Source organism: Malaclemys terrapin, chromosome 2 (assembly GCF_027887155.1).
Source record: "Malaclemys terrapin pileata isolate rMalTer1 chromosome 2, rMalTer1.hap1, whole genome shotgun sequence".
NCBI classification, from domain to species: Eukaryota; Metazoa; Chordata; order Testudines; family Emydidae; genus Malaclemys; species Malaclemys terrapin.
The window spans coordinates 62,880,272-62,899,418 of NC_071506.1; the positions used below are offsets into that span (position 1 = coordinate 62,880,272).

General features: G+C 42.5%; 1 protein-coding gene across 1 annotated transcript; it reads left to right on the top strand.

The window, feature by feature from the left end:
* Positions 1-236: 236 nt before the first annotated feature.
* LOC128831453 (gamma-glutamyl hydrolase-like) lies at positions 237-19,144 on the top strand. The gene is made up of 9 exons (XM_054017858.1): positions 237-424; positions 2,560-2,674; positions 5,525-5,575; positions 10,134-10,218; positions 12,101-12,239; positions 13,104-13,210; positions 13,301-13,391; positions 14,493-14,630; positions 16,286-19,144. The coding sequence occupies exons 1-9, from the start codon at positions 295-297 to the stop codon at positions 16,405-16,407; spliced, it is 978 nt and encodes a 325-aa protein (XP_053873833.1). The 5' UTR covers positions 237-294; the 3' UTR covers positions 16,408-19,144.
* Positions 19,145-19,147: the final 3 nt, after the last annotated feature.

Here is a 19,147-nt window from a genome sequence, read left to right on the forward strand (position 1 = left end):
TGTTTACACCTGCTCTTCCCCTGTCTCCAGCTCATCTCCCCATCCGCTGGGGCTGCCCAGCTTGCCCAGGGGCTCTGACTGCCTGGCCCCGGGGTTTCGGGCACGAGGGGGAGGCCATGTTGCCCTTTCCCGCAGAGCCCGTTCCTTTGGCGGAGCCCCGCAGCGGAACTACGTTTCCCAGGGTGCAGCCCGGGGAAGGCGGTGCCCGCCCCGCAGGAAGGGCGGTGCGCTCGGGGCACTGCTGCACCGTACAGCCGCAGAGCCAGTGCGGGGCCGGGCGGCGGCGCGGGAGTCATGCTGCGTTACTCCGGGCCACGCTCCCCGCCGGGCGTCTGCCTCCTGCTGCTCCTCCTCTGCGCCAATGCTCTGGCCTCCGTGGTGTCGCGGAGCCGCCGGGGGGGCAGCAACGAGAAACCCATCATTGGTAAGAAGCGCAGGGGCAGGGAGCGAGGGCGCGGCGGGCACCGTGAGAGCCCCTGCTGCTGCGTGCGGGAGGGGTGTGCCCCTGTGTACGCAGGGACAGGGAGGGAGAGCAACACGCACCTTTGTAGCCAGTAGGACAGAGGAGGGCGCAGAGGGTGGTTAGGGCAGATGTTAACACGAGAGGGTCAGTTGAGGCAATGCATAAAATAAGGTAAAAACACCTTCTCCTTCCTCCAAAACTCCCCCCTCCCCGCTCTGACACCTCTGTGGGGAGGGCGGTGTTGACATCCTGAGTACAAAGCTTCACTGTGTCAAGAAGGGGCCATCTGTCACTGCCTGCCCGTCTCACCTGTTAGGATGGTGTCAGCCTCAGCAATAACAGTATAGCCTGCACTGACCCATCAGGTGTAAGACTATTGTACTGTATCTATCCAGTGCACTCTGCTACTCCCACTGCTGTAGGATCTGAGCACTTCATCATCTTTAGAGCAGTGTTTCTCAACCTTTTTGATACCAAGGGTTGGCTTGCTGCCTTCCTAAACTATCAGGGAGATCTCAGGCACCAGCGCCAGATCTGTCATTTAAAAACACTATTTTAGGGTAGGTCTACACTATCACTTAAGTCAATATAACTTACCTCACTCAGGGATGTGAAAAAGCCAACTCCCTGAGCGGCGTAAGTTACAGCGACCTCAGCACTGTCCATGCTGGTGGTATGTCAGTAGGAGAGGCTCGCCTGACAACATACCTTCCGCCTCGCACAGAGGTGGAGTAATTATGCTGACGAGAGAGAACTCTCTGTTCGGCATAGAGCATCTTCACCAGATGTGCAGCTGCGCTGATGTAGCACTTCTAGTGTAGACTAGCCCTACTAGAGTATTCATCTTCAGAACATCCAAGAGCTAAGGAAGTACAGTTATCTCCGTCTTACAGATGGGGAACTGAGGCACAGAGACACTCAGGATTCCCCTCCCCCCACAACTTTTTCAGAAAAGCCCCTCTGCTCCTGTTTGAAGTAAGAACAGGTGTGGATTTTTTTTTTAAAGTTTACTTTTCCAGAGTTGGTTTGTTTATTACCAGGTCTTGCTATCAATAGCTCAGCTGGCTTTGCTTTCCATGTGTGAGTAAATGGTGAGCAATTAGTCAGCAAAATAGTTTTTTTCACTTTTGCTGTTTCCAGAAGCTGAGATACAGTCAGTCATGTGGCACAGTTGCACAACAGTCTAGAAAATGTTCTAATGCAGTGTTCAGGTCTGACTGTGTGCTGCATAATGGATATTTAGAAAATGTCCAAGTATCTTTGTGTAAATCCTCATGAAAAGGTATTGTCTAAGGCAAGGCCCAATCCTGCAGACATACAAGTGCTTAACTTGAAGCACATAAATCGTGATTTTAATGGGACTGCTCACATGCTTAAAGTACAGTACAAGAGTAAGTGTTTTTGAAGGATTAGGGCCTAAAATGGTATTAGTTCTAGAATTACAAATGGACCTTATTGTAGGTTTTTGTATGGCTAATGTTTAAGATATGGTTTTTAGTATCTCAGGTGTTTTTGAAAATAGAAATAATCCATAAAAAGGTGAAAATGGAAAATTCTAAAACACTGCATGCCACCACAAAATAGCCTGCAACAGATTCATTAGATGTACAGTAAATAGCCTGTGTTGCCTTTCATTTCAACTCTGATACATATAACTATGGTCCCACTATTGCAATCCAATCTGTGTGGATGAGACTGAACTCTTATGGAATCCTGTTGATTCTATGGGACTCTGTGTGTGGCCAGTGGATTTGTTTTTAAACTCTTTGGAGCTGGGACCTTGTCTTTAAAGTGCCCTGATAAATAAAATATGTTTATAAGAAGTTGTGGAACTAATCAAATAAGGCAGGGAATTTAAAGTCAAACTGTTAAAATGGTTTTATTTGATACCCCATTACTAAGCAAGCTTGTTTGCTTATTATTTCAATTTTCTCATAGTTCGTGGTAAATCATTAAGTATAATACTACTCGCTGTAGTGTATGAATCAATTCAGTTAGTGAAAGAAATGAGAGTTTTTATTTAATTTGCCTTCTTCTGGACTACAACTGCTGCTATACAAATTACAGTAATCCTTTCTGTTTTCTGGACACTGTAGGGATATTGGCACAGGAGTGTGACTTTACAAGTTTCCATAGATTTGGAAGTTCCTACATTGCTGCTTCATATGTGAAATTCCTAGAATCTGCTGGTGCACGAGTTGTGCCAATAAGGTAGGCTGTCTGGTAGTTCCAGGCTTTTTGTACTGCATAAGTACCTACCCTTGAGAGGTGCTTAATGTGTAAGAGCTGACTCACTTTGTACTTTCAATTCCTTACAGACTAAAGAAGGTGCACAGAACTTTGCAAGATCTCTAGGAATGGAGGCTAGACTCACAGCAAGCTGGTGCCTGCCAATGCAATATATTAAAAGTGTTTCTTCATCTTCAGACTTAACATATGTACCAGTTGCTAGCTGTGGTCTGTGAAGTTTCCAAATACACGCTATTGCCTTCAGGGCCATATATTGCCATGTGTACATAAATAATGCTAGGACTCAGGGAATGGAGGGAGACTGCCACTAGTGCTTGAAGTGTCCAGATCTGATTCCTCTCATACTCTGGCTCACTAACTACTACTACAAAGAGGTCTATGTTTTACAACTATTCCAGGTTCTGGATCAGAGGAACATTCTGGCTTGTGCAGGCAATAGGCTGATGCCAAAAAGAGAACTTTGTGGCCAACAGTAAAATGTAAAACTATAACAGCAAATACAATGTTAGTAGGAATTAAAATAGTAGTTAGATGCTGATACAAAACAAGATCACAACCAAGTGTCAAACCTGCATGAAATCACTCTTCATAGCCAATGTTTTGAGGATCCCATTGGTCTTCCCCAGCTTTCTGAATCTCCCTGGAACTTTGATCTGAGAACCTGAGGCAAAATGTGCTCCTTGTCCACGGAGACTGGCTCTAAGCTAAAAAGGTGGATGGGGCAAATTGAGAAAGCTAGGACTGTGAATGTGGCAGGTGATAGTCAGAGTGTGTGTTTAACAAGTGGGGCAATTCTGACCTTGCTGATACAGGTGTAAATCAGGAGTAACTACTCTGAAGTTAGTGAACCGTAAAACCCGTGTGAGAACGGAATAAGATCTCATGTTTATAAATCACTGTTAATCATATACTCACATGGCTGCCCTATGCCTCTGCACCACTCTGGCACCATGGTTCCAAAGGAGACACACCAACAGGGGTTGTTCCCAAAGCCTAATGAATTGGTGTGAGGGGCCATGCAGACTGTATTGGCTTTTCTAAATTCTTTGAGGCTGACAGGTGTGGAGACAGGATTAAGAAGTTGGTGGAGCCCCCACTTTTGTGTGAAAAGGGTGAGGTTTGCATGCAGATGGTCACATCCATGCATGGCTGTAGGGCAGGGGTGGGGAACCTTTTTTCTATCAGGGGCCACTGATCCACAGAAAAAATCAGTCACAGGCCACACACAGCCCTGCGGGAGTGTGTGCGTGTGTGTGTGGTGGGAGGGGGGCAAGGCTCAGGACTTCCCCATGCTTCTGGGGTGGGGCCAGAAATGAGGGATTCAGGGGGCGGGAGCAGGCTCTGGGCTGGGACAGGGGTGTGAGGGCTCCAACTCGGGGTGCAGACTCTGGGGTGGGGCTGGGGATGAGGGGCTTGGGGTGCAGGAGAGGGTTCTAGACCAGGGCCAAGGGGTTTGGAGTGCGGGAGTGGGCTCAGGGCTGGGGCAGGGGGTTGGGGTGCGGGAGGGAGTGCGGGTTCTGGGAGGGAGTTAGAGTGCAGGAGGGGATTCCGACCTGGGGCAGAGGGTTTGGGGTGCACACTCCTGCCAGGCAGCGCTTACCTTAGGCGTCTCCCAGTTGGTGGTGCAGGGTGGCTAAGGTAGGCTCCCTGCCTGCCCTGGCTCTGCGATGCTTCCAGAAGCAGCCACCATGTCTGGTCCCTAGGCGGAGGGGCCCGGGGGCTCTGCGCGGTACGCGCTGCCTGCGCCTGCAGGCCCCACCCCCTCAGTTTCCATTGGCCGCAGTTCCCAGCCAATGGGAGCTGCGGAACCGGTGCTGGGGGCAAGGGCAGTGTGCAGAGTTTCCCTGATCGCCCCTGCTCCTAGGGGCCACAATGTTGGTCGCTTCTGGGAGCTGCACGGAGGTGACTGGACATTTAATAGCCTGGCAACCCTCCCCCCGCAGCAGGGCGAGCTGGCGCTCGTGGCTCCAGTCTCGTGGGGGGCCTCCGAGGCTCAGGGCTTCCAGCCCACAGCGTGGAGACTTGCTGTGGGGTGGATTAAATGAAGCAGCGAGCTGAATCCGGCCCATGGGCTGGGGGTTCCCCAGCCCTGTTCTAGGGAGTATGAACTGGCCCAGTCTGACTCCCTGAAGAGTAAGTTTCCATTCATAAAATCATAGACGTTTAAGGCTGGAAGGGACCTCAAGAGGTCATTTAGTCTAGGCCCCCTCTCCCCCCCCCAAGGAGGCAGGACTAGGTAAACCTAGACCATTCCTGACAGGTGTTTATGCAACCTGTTCTTAAAAACCTGCAATTACGGGGATTCCACAACCTCCATTGGAAGCCTATTTCAGCATTTAACTATCCTTATAGTTAGAAAGTTTTTCCTAATATCTAACCTAAAGCTTGCTGTAGATCAGGGGTCGGCAACCTCTGGCACGCGGCTCGCCAGGGTAAGCACCCTGGCGGGCCAGGCCAGTTTGTTTACCTGCCGCATCGGCAAGTTCGGCCGATCGCAGCTCTCACTGGCTGCAGTTCGCCGTCCCAGGCCAATGGTGGCGGCTGGAAGCTGCGGCCAGAACATCCCTCACCCGCACCACTTCCCGCAGCCCCCATTGGCCTGGGACGGTGAACCGCGGCCAGTGGGAGCTGCGATCAGCTGAACCTGCCAACATGGCAGGTAAACAAACTTCTTCTTTAGTTTTCATACATGTTTTTTATACACTTTCCATGCCCATTGAAGATGGTTTGTATTAAGTATCTTTGGTATTTTAATAGTAAAATGTGATGACGTTTCAGACATACCTGTAACTATCTTTGTTGGGATTTCAGACTAAATCGTTCAGAAGAAGAGTATGATAAGATTTTCCAGTCTATTAATGGGTAAGCTTTGAGCATCAGTTTACTGTTGAAATGTCCATTAACGCAAAGTCTCTCTAAAACAGATGTTATCAAAGCCACTGTTGTTTTACTGTTAAGTTCTTGGTTTTGCCTTTGGCGATTCCAGACTCAGATACTTCATTTTTCTAAGTAGGGAATGTGAGTGTAATCTTCTTCTTTCTTGCAGGTGTGTGCATTAATCGTGATTAAAAAAATTAATCGTGATTAATCACAGTTTTAATTGCACTGTTAAACAATAGAATACCAGTTGAAATGTGTTATATATTTTGGATGTTTTTCTACATTTTCAAAAATATTGATTTCAATGACAACACAGAATACAAAGTGTACAGTGATCACCTTATATTATTTTTATTACAAATACTTGCACTGTAAAACTGATTAACTGAAAAATACTATTTCTTCTGTTTATCTCATACAAGTACTGTAGTGCAATCTCTTTATCATGAGAGTGCAACTTACAAATGTAGATTTGTTTGTTTCATAACTGCAATCAAAACAATGTAAAATTTTAGTCTACAAGTCCACTCAGTCCTACTTCTTGTTCAGCCAATCACTAAGAGAAACTAGTTTGTTTACATTTACAGGAGATCATGCTGCCCACTTCTTAATTACAGTGTCACCTGAAAGAACAGGCATTCACATGGCACTGTTGTAGGCGGTGTCACAAGATATTTATGTGCCAGATGCGCTAAAGATTCATATGTCCCTTCATGCTTCGGCAGCTGTTTCTGAGGACATGCTTCCATGCTGATGATGCTTGTTAAAAAAAAATAACGCATTAATTAAATTTGTGACTGGACTCCTTGGGAGAGAATTGTATGTCTCCTGCTCTGTGTTTTACTCGCATTCTGCCATATGTTTCATGTTATAGCAGTCTCGGATGATGTTGTTCAGTTAAAGAACACTTTCACTGCAAATCTGACAAAATGCAAAGAAGGTACCAATGTGATATTTCTAAAGATAGCTACGGCACTCCACCTAAGGTTTAAGAATCTCAAGTGCCTTCCAAAACCTGAGAGGGATGAGCTGTGGAGCATGCTTTCAGAAGTCTTAAAAGAGCAACACTCTGATGAGGGAAACTATAGAACCCAAACCAACAAAGAAGAAAATCAACCTTCTGTTGGTGGCATCTGACTGAAATTATGAAAATGAACATGTGTCGGTCTGCATTGATTTGGATTGTTATCAAGCAGAACCTGTCATCAGCATGGACGTACATCCTCTAGAATGGTGGTTGAAGATAAAGGGACATATTACTCCTAGGGGAAGTCTGCGCCACTGCGCGTGCACAGAATTCATGTTCCCTGCAGATTTCTTTGCTTCCCCAGAAAAATGACTTTCTGACAGGGAAGCAAAGGGAATCTGCAGGAGCAGTCACACACCAGTCCCTAGCTGTGCAGGTTCATCCTTTCAGGCAGCCGTAAGAGAGATAAATCGCTGCAGGGGTGGGGACATCCAAGCCAGTGGCTCCTATCCTGAGCCGGCATCAGCTGTTAATCCTGGCTGGGCTGGAGGCAGGAGAGGACAGGATTTCCCCTTCCCCTGCAAGGAGTGGCTGGGGCTGTGTCTGACCTACCCCCAGAAACCTTCCCCAGCTGCAGCATCCTCCCCTGCTTCCTGCCCCCATCACTCCTCAGCTGCGGAGCGAGGGGTCACTGTATGGGGAGCTGCTCCCCCATCCGCCCAACCCCCATGCAGCTGGACCTCCCATACCCAACACCCACACCAAGCCTCACCCCAGACAACCATAACCACCCTAGCCCTCCATACCTGAACCCCACTCCATTGAACTTCAACCCCTGCATCTGGAGCCTCCCTGCATCCAGACCACTCTCCACTGAGCTCCCTGCACTTAAACCCCCACCCTGATGAGCCCCACCCCCCTGAACTCCCCTGAGCCTCCACATTCAGATCCCCATGCCACTGACTCCCAACTAGCTGCACCCAGAACCCTACCCCACCAAGCCCACTCCCCCAGCACCAGACACCCCTGCTGAGATCCCCACACCAAGACCTCTCCGCTGAGCCCCAATCACTCTCACTTGGAAGTTCCTGCAGAGTCCCATTGCCCTTGCACCTAGAACCCCCTCAGTGAGCCTCTGTGCATCCAGATCCCCCACACTTAGACCCCCCCACTGAGCTGCCTGCCCCTAGATAGTCTCACACAGAATCCTCTCACCCCACACCTGGGTCCCCCCACACTGAGCCCCTCAACACTTGGATCCTGCCTGGTTGAGCCTGCCTGCTCCAAACCTGGTGCAGGGCCCCAGGCCTTGTGCTGTGTCAGCGTTGGGTGCAGCCCCACCACTGAGTCCATGAGCTGAGGAAGCTGCAGGGTGATCCCCACCTTCATACAGCCAGTAGCCTGTGATCCCCGTTGCCATGCTGGAGCCTCTGCATTTATTTATTGACAAATAAAACTTGCAGAATTTTAAAATAATGTGCAGAATTTTTAATTTTTTGGTGCAGAATGCCCTCAGGAGTATCATATGAAGCTTTAGCGCATCTGGCACGTAAATATCTTGTGACGCTGGCTACAACAGTGCCATGCGAACGCCTGTTCTCACTTTCAAGTGACATTAACAAGAAGTGGGCAGTGTTATAGTCTGCAAATTCTGAGTGATTGGCTGAACAAGAAGTAGGGACTGATTGGACTTGTAGGCTCAAAAGTTTAACATTGCTTTATTTTTCAATGCAGTTTTTTTGTACATAATTTTACATTTGTAAGTTCAACTGCCATGATAAAGAGATTGCACTACAGTACTTGTATGAGGTGAATTGAAAAATATTTTTTGTTGTTTTTTAAAATGCAAATATTTGTAATAAAAATAAATATAAAGTGAGCACTGTATACTTTATATTCTGTGTTATAATTGAAATTAATATATTTGAAAATGTAGAAAACATCCTAAAATATTTAAATAAATGGTATTTTATTATTGTCTAACAGCGTGAGCAATCACGTGATTAATCGTGATTAACTTTTTTAATTGCTTGACAGCCCTACTTATTTTGGCACCCCTTTCTGCCTATGTGCAGGCTGATAGGAGCAGCATTTGAATGGAAGCCAGCAGCCTACTTTCACTGTTCTCAAGTTGTTTGTATCCCCTTTCAGTGATGGCCTTCATTTTGCCAAAGCTATTTCACAGTCCTTGCAGCTTGCCTACTCACTGTTCCCCTCCTTACTCCTGTCTCCTCTTCCAACCCTCTCCAGGGTTCCTCTACTCTTCTTCCTGTCTCCCCCACCCACCCACACACACTTCCTCCTTGAAACTTTTTCTCCCATGTTCCTTGCTCCACACAACTCATCCCTTATGATATTGTGTCCACTGAGGGCCTGATTCTGCCACCCTTACTCAGGTTGAATGATTTTTTACTCCATGAATAGTTTCCATGGGATTTCTGGTGGAGTACGATGTGACTCAACGTGAGTAAAGGTGGCTAGGTCTTTAGATTGCAGATTGTTTGTGACAAGGACAATGTCTTTATGTTCTGTAGAATGCCAAACACACTTGCATTTTGAGCTAGATGGTGCAGTAGAATCTTAGAGTTAAAAACGCCTCAGGAATGGAGTTTGTAACTGAACAAAATGCTATGGTTGTTCTTTCAAAAGTTTACAACTGAACACTGACTTAATATGTAGAAGAAAAATGCTGCTTTAACCATCTTAATTTAAATGCAACAAGCACAGAAACAGTTTCTTTACCTTGTCAAATCTCTTTTTTTAAGCTTTCCTTTTATACTTTTAGTAGTTTACGTTTAACACAGTACTGTACCATATTTGCTTTTTTATTGTTGTTGTTTTTCTTTGCTGCTATCTGATTGTATTTCCAGTTCCAAATGAGGTGTGTGGTTGACCTATCAGTTCGTAATTCTGGTGTTCATAACTCTGAGGTTCTACTGTAACTTCATTTTCTGCCCTGTGTATATTGGCATATCTGGCTGGCTATCGGAGAGGGAAGAATCAAGTCTTTTCCCACTCTTTATCCCCTCGCCACCCAGATACTTGCAAACGGGAATAACGGTCAAGTAGCTGCTGCTTACCTTTCATCCCCACTCATCTGTGATCAGAGTCGCAATCTTAGGAGGGCTGCACAAATGAGTAAGGGTCAGTCATACCCTGTCTTGCTGCCCTGTTCTGTTAAGTAAGGGCTGTGAAAATCTGACTCTATATAAATAATAAATAAAATCAGTAAAAAAAAGTAACTGCATCCATTGAATCATAATATGGAAGCCTTGGATCAGAATGCTATATATGGCCTTTTATCTTGTAAAGCCTGTATGTTTTAGCTTCAGGTTCTTCTCACTCTGAAAATATTATCTTTAATTATCAGCAGCCACCCTCTCCCCCCCCCCCCTTTTTTTTTTAAGTGTTGAAATTTACTGTAGCACATAGACATTGTGATCATATGGTCTGATGTTTGCCTTCAGTGAATTTATGCCTCAGGGTTCTTATTAGCCCTGTCCATATTTACACATTATATTATGACTAAGACCTATAATTATTTACATGTAATAATACTTTTTTGTTTTTCAGGGTACTTTTCCCAGGAGGTGGTGTTGATCTTAAGACCTCAGAATATTCTAGGACTGCTAGGATATTTTACAACAAGGCACTAAAGGTAACGGAAAAACTGTTCTAGTTATTGTCAGTGTTCAGGGACCAAAATCATGGGAGGCTTATACTTGAACAGTCTCCAACTGGAGTGCAATATATTCCTGTTAGCCTGTTAATAAGCAGCTGACTGTTGGTATGTGTGTGTAACAAATCATCTAATAGCTTTAGATGCAGGTCTGAACTGAACACCTCCAAACTTCAGAAAATTATAATCTGAACTTTAAGGTTTGAGGCTTATCGCCAAATAGTTTAAGTGAAGTCAACTGTTAATATCTTTATTTGTACAACATTACTTGTAAAACTTAGCTGTCAGTAACCCTTATTGTCAACACTTACACAACCTTTCTTGGTATCCAGTGTATTTTTTTATGAAGCAGAAGTGGTGCTCCTATGTTGTGCTCAATACTAACTGAGGCCAAGATTTTCAGGGGTCGGGGTGACTGCTTAGCCCTTTCTGAAAATCAGGCCCCATTAAAGTGTTTCAAGTTGAGCACCCATCTTTGTTCATGGGCATTGCCATCTGGTTATCATAGACTCTGATATTGCAAAGACTTGCTTACCTTTATGCAGTATAAGTAGTCCCATTTACCTCAATGAAACTATGCACAATGCATTAAGTTAAGCATGTAAGTAAGTGTGGAGGATTGGGGCCATAATGTCTGGTGGGGGCACCATTACAGTAAACAGTATGATGAAATTGCACAAACATTTCCCCCGCACTCCACCCCCCAGCCCCAGCCCAGAGCCCTCTCCCACATCCTGAATTCCTCATTTCTGGCCCCACTCCAGAGCCTGCTCCCCCAGCCAGAGCCCTCAGCCCCTCCCGCACCCCAACCCCCAATTTCGTGAGCATTCATGGCCCGCCATACAATTTCTATACCCAGATATTTTGCCCATGCCGGTCCTAGACCCATTGAAGTCAATGCGAGTTTTGCCATTGACTTACATGAGGCAAGGATTTCATTGAAGATTTTTTTCCTCAGCTTATAAATTAGTAAAAAAAAATAAATTACAGCCTTTAATGCTGTTAAATACGTGGTTAGCCTGTAGGCTGCATTTTTAGGCAGAGCAAAAGTAAGGGGAATATATGTTAAGGGCTTGATTATAATTTCACTTAAACTGATGTAACTCTTTGACATTAGTTACTCCTCATTTGCATCAGAGTAAGTGAGAGGAGTAGCAAGCCTTGCTTATCTAGCACTTACATGGCAGATGGCTAGAAAGATACTGTAATGCTTTTGGAGCTTTTGTAAAAATATTTTATATGTCAGAAGTTTACTATAAGAGTAAAGATCTATATGAGTTTTTACAGTCGCAGTATCAGGAATATAGTTAAGGTGGTGGTGGCACTTTCTTTCTAAGCCCAGAGTTTCAGTTGCTTAGATCTTTCCAGAAAAATAGCTTTTGAGTAATAACTTCTTAAGTTGGTCACAACCCGGAAATGAATTTGTTTTAGAAAGAAATTAAGGAAATGCACTCAGCCATCACAAAAAAAAATAATGTTCTGGGGTAACAGAGCTTTTAAACCATGCTTACGGTGTAGAAATGCCACCTGCCTGCTGTCTGGATCTTCTCTATTTGGAGCTTTATGTGCTTCTTTAAGTTGAGGGTTTCATTCTGCTTTTGCTTAGCTCGTCTCTCCTTCTTTCCTTCCCCTAGTTTTGCCCTTAGCTCAGGTTTCACATCAGTTTCATTGTTTTTAAGATAACACTGCCACTTTCTATTTTATGTCGTTTGATGTCCAAATTTCTCCTCCAGGAACATAAAAGCGCTAGATGTTGCAGAAAAAATCCTATAGAAGTAAAAGGGATTTACAATTTGTTAACTTTTACATAAATTACTGTATGTGTTGACCATTTCTTCATCTTTTATTTCTTATTTTAAAGGCTAATGATAAAGGAGACTATTTTCCTGTATGGGGAACATGTCTGGGATATGAAGAGCTTACATACCTCACCAGTGGGGAGATTTTACTGACTTGGACTAATACTGAGGATTTTGCATTCCCACTGAACTTTACTACAGGTGAACAATCCTGTTACACTGCTAATGTCATTTGGATTCACAAGAATCTTTTTTCTTGTAATAAACCAATATTTACGGTTGAAGATTTGAAATAGGTGACTCTAATGTTTTTATAATATTGATGTTGTTTCTTCTATAAGAAAGCCAATAAAATTCTATGACTGAAAAATTAGAGATTTGAGAGCAAACTATTTGCGTGTCATGAGCCTGACCAAAATTATGGATCTGGAAAGCTATGAACTTTGGGAAAGTTTGGTCCTAGATCCATAATTTTGATCCAGCCCCCTAACTCTGTAATGAGCTGAATGAAAAATCTGGATCCTTATATACTATAATATATAGTATTGAAATCAGTGGGACTACTTGCAAAATGAGATGCAACTCAGCATAAGGGTGGCAGAAGCTGGCTCTGAATGATGCTTTTTATGTTTTTTTCCTCTAGCAGCAATAAGCAGGATTTCTTCCATTGATTGCAGTAATTAATCAATGGACTAAATCCTGTTGCCTTATTTACAAAAATTCTGCCATTCCTAACTACACAGAGTAGTACCTCACCACACCATTGAAATTAAGGGTAGAACATGGGTCTAATGAGTGTGAGCAAAGGAGGCAGAATTGGGCCCTCTGGGGGTCAGGGCTGCCGCATATGGTCTAGTGAGAATTGCTAGACTGCACTCTGCCCTAGATTTATTCCTGGGGTATGTTTGTATTGTGTTATTGATTAATAAAATTCAGTGAAAGAACAGAATCAAAAGGAATTAAAATGAATTGAGCTAGTACTTCATCACATTTATCCCCATCCTAATAATGATGTTCCTTTGGCAGCCTGGTAGTGAGAATATTCCTTTGTCTTTTTTGTACAAGCTGCAAAAGACAGCAGGATGTTCAAGAATTTTCCAGATGACTTGTTGCAAAAACTTGCCACTGAGTCTTTGACAGCACACTTTCATCACTGGAGCCTCTCCATGCAGGTATTTGATTATTTGATTGAATGAACCAAAATGAGTTTACTCTGTTAAATCTAGAAATAAAACATTTATTTCTGTCATTTTTTAATGCAGAATTTCACACAGAATGTGAAGCTACACAATTTCTATAAGGTTCTGACAACTAACACCCATGCAGACGTGGAGTTTATATCGACAATGGAAGGTAGTGATCGGTGTAACATGTAAACTGTGATAGGGTTTTGTGGGGTTGGGGGAGGGTTTGTTTGTTTTTTGTGTGGAAGATAGTGAGCGTGGCGGTGGCGTTACTAATTTTAATGTTAGAATAAGGAGTTAAATGTCAGCACTGCCTGCCTTGTGGTTGATTAGAATATGTTCTGTCTGAAGATAACTTACACCTTTGCACTTTACTTTAGATGTGCACGTTTCAGAGTATGACTATTCTCTCTTTCACCCCACTGCTCCACACCTAGATATGTTAACACACTTTACCAAATGAAATATTTTCAGATCTGTGGGACAAGATGTGGAAACACCACTCCAGTTTCTGTAGCTTAAACCCCTCCTCAGTGCAACAGGTCTAGTCTGCACTTCTACTGCTGGCTCTCTACAGATACTGCCTCTCCATGTTGCTCTCTTATCCGTGGTTGTAGTACAGGGAGAGCCATTCATGCTAGTGAGGTGCCAGCAGTATCCCCCATTCCTTTTGGCCACAGTTCTGGTAATTACTGTCTTCCAAAAGACTCCTGCATTGCCTGTGCCTTTACCTGTCATATTGAACTCCAGAAACATCTGTTTTGATTCATTAGAGCAGTAGTAGGCAACCTGCGGCCCGGGGGCTGCATGCTGCCCATCAGGGTAATCCACTGGCTAGCACAACACTTCTAGCACTCTCTTATTTTTTATAATGAAACCATTTTTCATTTTTTGTAAATATTGCAGCTAAAGCAATCAGATTACAATGGTGGAACAGTGACCTGCAGAAATTTGTTTGCATAGAATTAAACCCTTTTTCATTTAGCACATCTCACTATAACTTTTAATTTCTTATAATGTATAATTGACCAAACTATTTTTTAAATGTAAACATTATTGTTCTTGGGCTGAAATCTTGTATGTGAAGTTTTAGGTAGGAATACATTTTACAAGTTGCTTAAGGCTTTTTGTCCCATTATAGAAGTCACAAATTATATGTGAGATATAGTGAGATCTCTAGTAATGTGTTCATTGTAATAAAATTGTGCATGCCACCATTTAAGTGAAGGCTTAAATGTTACATGCATTGATGGAAAATTTGTTTACACAGCATATAAATACCCAATTTATGGTGTCCAGTGGCATCCAGAGAAAAATCCTTTTGAATGGAAGAACTCATCAGGCATACCACATTCTGCATCAGCTATGAAAGTTGCATATTACGTAGCTGATTTCTTAGTGAATGAAGGTAAATAGTTCTTTTTTCATCTATATTCATAAAATTCAGTTTCAGAGAGAGAAAACAGTGGAACATTCTTTGAGAGGAAAAAAGCCCCCCTTTCAAAGTGTCAAAATACTATACCTATGATCTTTGAGCACATACTATGCAAGCTTTAAAGACTTATTTAAAGGAAGGACATTTTAAATAGAATGGTTAAGCAAAATAAACAACAAAAGCCAAGCACTCTGATGGAAGTATACAAACTCCTTTCAGTAGAGAGTAGTTTGTCAGGAGAAGAGTGTCTATTTTTAATTTGATATAAACGTTTGAGCAGACACCAAAAACCAGTGAAACTTTAGAATTGTTAAGGCTGCACTCTAGGTGAACTCAAAACTCTTATTCACATCCCAGTCTCACTCGGCTGTGGGCAAAGTAGGTAGAATGAGATAATGAATGGAAGATTTTATTTCCAGAAGCTTTCTGAGTTTTGTTTTATTCGGGGTAATTATAATAGAGCAATTGACAAAAGTAAGTAGGAAACTGTCTCCAGGCTCAGAGAAAGATCAATACACTTTCCTCTTGCAGTGCAACAGGCAGTCCAGCCTAGCCGTGTCACTCTGCTTCTTGTGCCATACCACAAACTCTTCTGTGTTACTCCCTTAAAGTACAGTAACAACAAGGAGTCCGGTGGCACCTTAAAGACTAACATTTACTTGGACATAAGTTTTCGTGGGTAAAAAACCCACTTCTTCAGATGCATGGAGTGAAAATTACAGATGCAGGCATTATAATAATATACTTATTATAATGCCTGCATCTGTAATTTTCACTCCATGCATCTGAAGAAGTGGGTTTTTTACCCACGAAAACTTATGTCCAAATAAATCTGTTAGTCTTTAAGGTGTCATCGGACTCCTGGTTGTTTTTTTCTGGCTACTGACTAACATGGCTACCCCCTGATACTTAAGGTACAGTAGTTAATCCTCACGGTATATCTCTATAGCTATTACTCCACCTGGCTAAAATAAAATTTCTGCAGCCCGGGAAGGATCCTCAGACCAGATTGACAACAATGCTATATAGGCCAACACTGCCTCCTGACCATTTTTTACATAGATCAGAATCCATCATGCCTATTTTCTCCTGACCATAAAAATAAAATGCAGGGAAAGAAACAAAATATTTGCTGACCAATGGAGACTTATACTCAGCATCTATGAGTATTTAACAGCCAGTCCAGTCTGCTGAAACAGAATTTACTTTTCATCAATGATATTTCTTATGACTTCATGTTAATTTTAACATATGCCTAGTCCCAGATGCAAAAAACGGAATTGGTAGGATTTTGTTTTCCTTGCAAATACAATCTTTCCCAACATTTTCATATCTAATAGGCTAATATTGCAATATTATTAGTTCTGGTGTTGCATGGGTCTCCAGTACTGCAAGAATCAAGTTTTTGGCAGCAGCGATTGCTCTTAAAAACTAACATTCTTCCATGATAATAAAGTATCCCTGTTCCCAGTATCTTTGGAAAAGCTAGCTCCATAATATCCCTCACAAATTTAAATTATTACAGTACTGCTTACTATAATCCTATATAGAATAAGTGATTTCACCAAGAAAGATGCTATCGTGGATGATGACAGTGAAGTAATCTGTTCTTTTAAAATGTTTTACAGCCCGGAAGAGCCTGCACCATTTTCCTAATAAGGGTGAAGAGACCAAAGCATTGATTTACAATTATACCCCTGTTTTTACTGGTATATTTTCTCCATTTGAGCAAGTCTATTTTTTTGATTGAACATCCATCCCATAGTACAGGATAGCGATCTGTAGAATTATTTGTTGCAAGTTTCATAATTAAACTCATGTTGTGCATTGCAAGTGGCAGAAAGCCAAAATGCTTAGCTTACCTTACAGTGATTTATCCTATGTTACCTCTGTAGAATTGGCCCATTAATCTGACAGATTTCCATTCAATTACATTATAATGGGCCTGGATCTCATTTTAATACCTGCTACAGAGAAATACATTTTACCTCCAGAGACGGCAACTTGATTGCACTTATAAATTTGAAACAAATCAGGTTAATTTAAAAAAATTGAGCAATACTTTTGGCCATATATTTGAAAGAAATGAGTTTACTTCTACAAAACATTGTCGCCTCTGTGATAACAGCTGGGTAGTTAAAAGATTTGACTTATCATAATTCTGTTCTCTTGGTCAGATTACAATACAATTAAAGGATGAAATAATCTTTTGATCTTGAGCTTGACAGATGTGTGCTTATGTAACCAAACTCTTGGCAGAGAAAATTATGTCTTTTAGAAACACGACAAAATAATAGGGAAACATTATTGCAAACGGACATAAAGAAGTGTATGCAGTACCATCTGTACCTTGTAGGATTTACATAGTGAAGGTGCAGTATTATTTAGGCATTGCACACATCAGTTAAAGTAAGTCTGTTTGGAGCGCACAGTTAAAACATTGATTCACCTCCTGCTTCCTTCTTCAGTTTCACTGATTCCTTAAGACTCTGTTCCAAAGCACACTGAAGTCAGTGGAAAGATTTTGGATAGGCCCTGAATTAGTTTGCTTTGTGAAAGAATAGGACCACCTAGAGTTTTTAATGATAATATAATGTATAATTTGATTTTTGGTGAAATCTGTGAAATCCTGGCCCTATTGAAATTAAGGAGTGTTTTGCCATTGACTTTAGTTGGGACAGGCTTTTCATCCCCTTTTAAAAAACATTTTGATGTAATGCCTTTCAGAAATGTTACTAATAGGGATCCAGTCAGCAAAGACTTTTACTGCTGATACAATGTAATGATTGTAATTATTAGGCAGCTGCATTTACTGTGGTTTTTTTTTTTCCTTTTGCTTTGCCTTGCAACACATTTACTTGAATTTAAGTAGCTCTTCTCAATTACTGAAAAGTTTGTTCAGTAGTTTTGTGATGTATCAAAATGGGAGGAAGATGAGGTAATTAGTTTCATTTCCCTTTTCTTCCACAGGCCCAAACCTCCCACTGAAATCAGTGAGAATAGCATTTTAACCTCAGGTCTCCAGAATTGAAAGTTAGTAACACACAGCAGTTCCAGCACCACATCTGCAGTTCAGGTGCAGAATGTATCAGAGCATTCAAGAGGGTGGCAGACTCCTTACTCTCTATTCATGACCAGATAAGCCTGCTACAGTTTAGCCCTTAACAGAAAGGACTGGAAATGCATTCATTAATGTTGCAAAAATTGTGATCTGTAACTACTGTCAAGAATCCAGCCCAGTGCACTCATAAGTATGGTGCATGTTGGCTGTAAAATTCAGCATTTGTATTTCACTATTTCTAGGTACGATTACAGTCAAACTGAGCAAAGCTTAATTAACCTGGGACATTTTAGATTACTTCTGTAAGTGCTTGACTACCCCAATTCAGCACAATACAATTTTGTGTTGTATTATGTATCTACTAGTAGCTGAAAGTCCATGCTGTCACACAGGTGTAATTTGTAAAGACGTGTGGCTGAGAACTTAAAAATTGGATGGTAATGGAACACTAATCCCAGTGATGATTCAACCTGATGATATTCTAAACAAAAATCGCTTTCAGCCCCATGTGTAGCTGTTTCCATCACTTCACATTGAGTCAACAGACATTCTAGACTTCAGAGTGACATACAGACCGAGTGACAATCCTGGACTCTTATATAGAATACTATGAGCCTGAGTCTCTTCTTATCCCAGTTTTGCATTAGTATAGTCTTGATTTCAATAGTGACTCCTGAGTGGCTTACCAGTGTGAGAAATGACATTAGCACAGCTGTGTTTTCAACAGAGTTACTCCTGATTCTTTACTTACACCAGTCCGAGAAGACAGTTAGGCTCTGTATCTACATACAGGCACAGCAGCTAAACTGCTTACACACTAATGACCGAATCCTGCAATTCTTACTCAAACATCCCCAGAAATTTTGCCTAGTAGGGCTTTTCTACACCTAAAGCTTGCGTTGACCTAGCTTCATTGCTCAGGCCTGTGAAAAATTTCATGTGCCATGCGATCTATTTAAGTTGACCTTATCCGCACTGTAGACTCAGCTAGGTTCATGAAAGAATTCTTCCATGGACCTAGCTACCGCCTCTCGAGGGGGTTGATTTTACTACAGTGACAGAAAAGCCCCTTCCGTTGCTGTAGTAAGTGTCTCTCCTACAGCGGTGTAGCTGTGCCACTGTAGCGTTTGTAGTGTAGACATACCTGAAGAGTTTGCCTATGTAAGGAATGCATGATTTAGCCCTAATATAGTGGAGACCAATCCTGCAAGTGGAATTTCTGTTAACTTTACTGGTTGTGACCAGGGCCAAAGTGTGCAAATGCAAAGGGTAGGGGTGTGTGTAATATGAGTGAGATCAGTGTATTTATTCATGAGTTTGGAAGTTTATTTCCTTGCTGTTTTGTTCTGCTTTATAAAGCAGCACTTCATTGAACTGATTGTATTAATGATTTCCTTTAATACTTGAAATAAAGTTTACACAAGCAGTT

Excerpts from the sequence above, each read along its gene's own strand:
- LOC128831453 (XM_054017858.1), top strand. The coding sequence starts at position 295 with ATGCTGCGTTACTCCGGGCCACGCTCCCCGCCGGGCGTCTGCCTCCTG. Across the intron at positions 425-2,559 it reads CAACGAGAAACCCATCATTG|GGATATTGGCACAGGAGTGT; the intron begins GTAAGAAGCGCA and ends TGGACACTGTAG. Across the intron at positions 2,675-5,524 it reads GCACGAGTTGTGCCAATAAG|ACTAAATCGTTCAGAAGAAG; the intron begins GTAGGCTGTCTG and ends TTGGGATTTCAG.